The 2,663-nt window shown below is 34.1% G+C and overlaps 1 protein-coding gene across 1 annotated transcript in view; it reads right to left on the bottom strand.

Moving 5' to 3' along the window:
* The window catches only part of LOC105456136, a 2,321-nt gene extending 721 nt beyond the window's left edge, over nt 1–1,600 (bottom strand). The window contains exons 1-2 of the mRNA XM_011699956.1: nt 1,364–1,600; nt 312–1,098 (exon numbers count right to left, since the gene is read on the bottom strand). Of these exons, the coding sequence (XP_011698258.1) occupies nt 312–1,062 (751 nt within the window). The 5' untranslated portion in view covers nt 1,063–1,098; nt 1,364–1,600. The remainder of the gene's footprint in view (nt 1–311; nt 1,099–1,363) is intronic.
* Nucleotides 1,601–2,663: the final 1,063 nt, after the last annotated feature.

The following is a 2,663-nucleotide window of genomic DNA, read 5'->3' as shown; positions in this document are numbered from 1 at the left end:
TATCGAAAATTTCAGTTTCACCATATCGTTGCGTCGATTTTGCCGTTCTCATTAATAAATTCTTCGACAACTGTCTCCTCAGTGCTAACATGATCGCTTTTTGCTCTCTCTGGTCGTTCTATCGCCATATAGACACCGACTTAGAGGGGGCAGAGCACTTTTCGCCCCCGTTTCCCTCAATAATTTCTACTTTTTCGTTTTTTAACAAAAGATGTTTTAGCAACTGCAAATAATTTTACTCCTTTCCCCTTTCCGATAATTTAAGGACTATAAGGACTATTAAAAAAGGTCATTATTTTAAATGCTTTTACCTTGCTCCTCGAATATTTTTTCCAAGTTGGCAGTAATGCTATCAGTATGATACTCATTAGATTCATTGAGATCGGGCATCGACAACGATGAGATAGCGACAACGTTATCGTTCGGTAGTGCATTCTCCGTCGACGGATGTGATGTCGAAAGATGAGGCACAACACTCTCGTGATTTGTATCGCACTGTTTGTCAGATGTTTTAACGTCGAGATATTTTGGCAAATCTGTGCACAACTTTATCGTTTCATTCTTGATTTGCGTATATTGCTCACGTAAGAAAGACAATTTATTATCTTCTTTTTCGATTTGTTGATTCGTTCGTTGTAGTTCTGCTTGTATTTCATAAATCTTTTTTTTGCCCTCGTTCTCTTTTTGTTCCAGTTCTTTTTTTAATTTCACGACACTATCTAGCATTTTCTTGCATGTCTGGAAATTCACCGACTGTTTAGAAAACTGTTTATCCAGATCAATACGCGATTCCAATACCGTTTTTTGCTGCATCGACAAACTTATGAGCCTTTTATCGATGTATTTTCTCGCGTAATTATCCGTATTTATCGCATCGAAATCGAATTTCTTTAGTTTCTTGTTAATGTGTTCTTCTATTTCTTTTGTTAAAAATGGCTTGTCATTTGAAGATGACTGTTCGCTATTGCACGCGGAAGATGACAAATTGTTACTATTGTTATCATTATTAATGTTTGACGACACTGTCGCTAGTTCTTTGGGCGGATCAGTGGGCGACATCATGACAATACGTCTCGTCAAAAACTAATCGGTTTGCACCTAGAAGACGAAGGAGACGGAGGTTATTCAGACAGGCAAAGCAAAGACTCTATTTAATATCGATTCTTTTTGAAATATTAGCTTTGGTGAAGTCTAGAGACCTTCTATTAGAGGGTCTTTAATGAAGTTGAGAAGTCCCGCTAGACTGGAGATGATATCAATATCTTAATATTCTTAATCGCCCTTAAAAAAGCGCGCATGTGTAAATGTATGTGAATGTAAATACATATTATATATGCAACAAATTTAACGCTGCTCAATTTACCTAGCGGCTAGCTGGCGACCAACGATAAGTTATGATCCCTTCTTTCTTTCTCGGCTCTCACTAACAATCCCACTTCTTCTCCTTCTTGTAAGATCTTAATAAGTTCTTAATAAGTAAGTATCTTAAATAATAAATAAATTTTATTAACGTCGATCCTCAACACTGATTAGTGTCATTCGTGATCGTTCTTCGCTTTTAATAAACCAAGCACTAACGCACAAGATAAAGGTATCCTAACTTTTATAATTCTATGTAAGATAACATAGTGAGACAGCAAAACTTATCACAAACAATTCATTATCACTCGAACTTTTTTTAATTTAGATAATTGAAAACAGAAATATCGCGATATAAGAGAAACAATCGATTATAGCATTTAACCATATCTTAATTTTTTTAAAAGCTTTGTTTATTCACTAATTGCTGGTCACACAATGGCCATTTTTTATAACACATTAGATTTTCTTTTCAATCGGAAAATACAAAGAAAATATTCCAAGTCCGTATTTCGTTGAACGCAGAATCATCAACAACTTTTCCAATAAATACTTCGTTCCTATGAATATACTAACAGCCGAAAATTCTGTTGCAACAAAGTATTTCTTGATATGCGTATTGAATTATTCAGTCGAGAAGGAGAATGTAGCAAATTTTCATATTTACGTTTATGAGAAACGATAAACGGTACTCAGAGAACTTTTTGTAAATAACAAATTGGAAAGTGACGATTGAAAGTGTGAGCATCGTGGAGTTGTATATACAAATAGCTATTATTTCTCAATGACAAGTTTGTGTCATATAATTCAAATATATTTTTCATTATGAGAACAGTATCGTAAGATTGAGATTTATGGTAATCGAATTCGCATAAACTTGTAACGACACGCAGCAACACTCCGAAATTCTGATTAATGTTTTCGTAAATTCCAATTTAGATATAATTTTTCAACAAAAACTTGCCGGTAGAAAACTGTTATCGCTTGATAGATCGTAAATCAAGACAAACAATAAGACTTAATTTTTTGACATATTAGGTACGTCAAATCGCTCAAGCACGCCTTGTGTCCATGCACTTACCAATATGAAGACATATCCACAATTGATTTGTTTTTCTTGTTTCTTTGTTTTTTGCATAAGAATAATCGACTTGTGTTTTTTTTATGCATAACATATGCTTAAGTTAAAACAAAAAGAGGATACGTCGAGAAAGAGGTGATGAGACGAGACAAAAATGTACATCGAATACGGGTGAGTGTTTTTATTGATCATATATATTTGTAGAAAGACGTGATTCGTATTC

The sequence above is a fragment of the Wasmannia auropunctata genome, unplaced genomic scaffold (genome assembly GCF_000956235.1).
Source record: "Wasmannia auropunctata unplaced genomic scaffold, wasmannia.A_1.0 LD335762.1, whole genome shotgun sequence".
Taxonomy (NCBI): domain Eukaryota; kingdom Metazoa; phylum Arthropoda; class Insecta; order Hymenoptera; family Formicidae; genus Wasmannia; species Wasmannia auropunctata.
The sequence above is the reverse complement of the archived record's forward strand: the minus strand, read 5'-3'. Positions and strand labels throughout refer to the sequence as shown.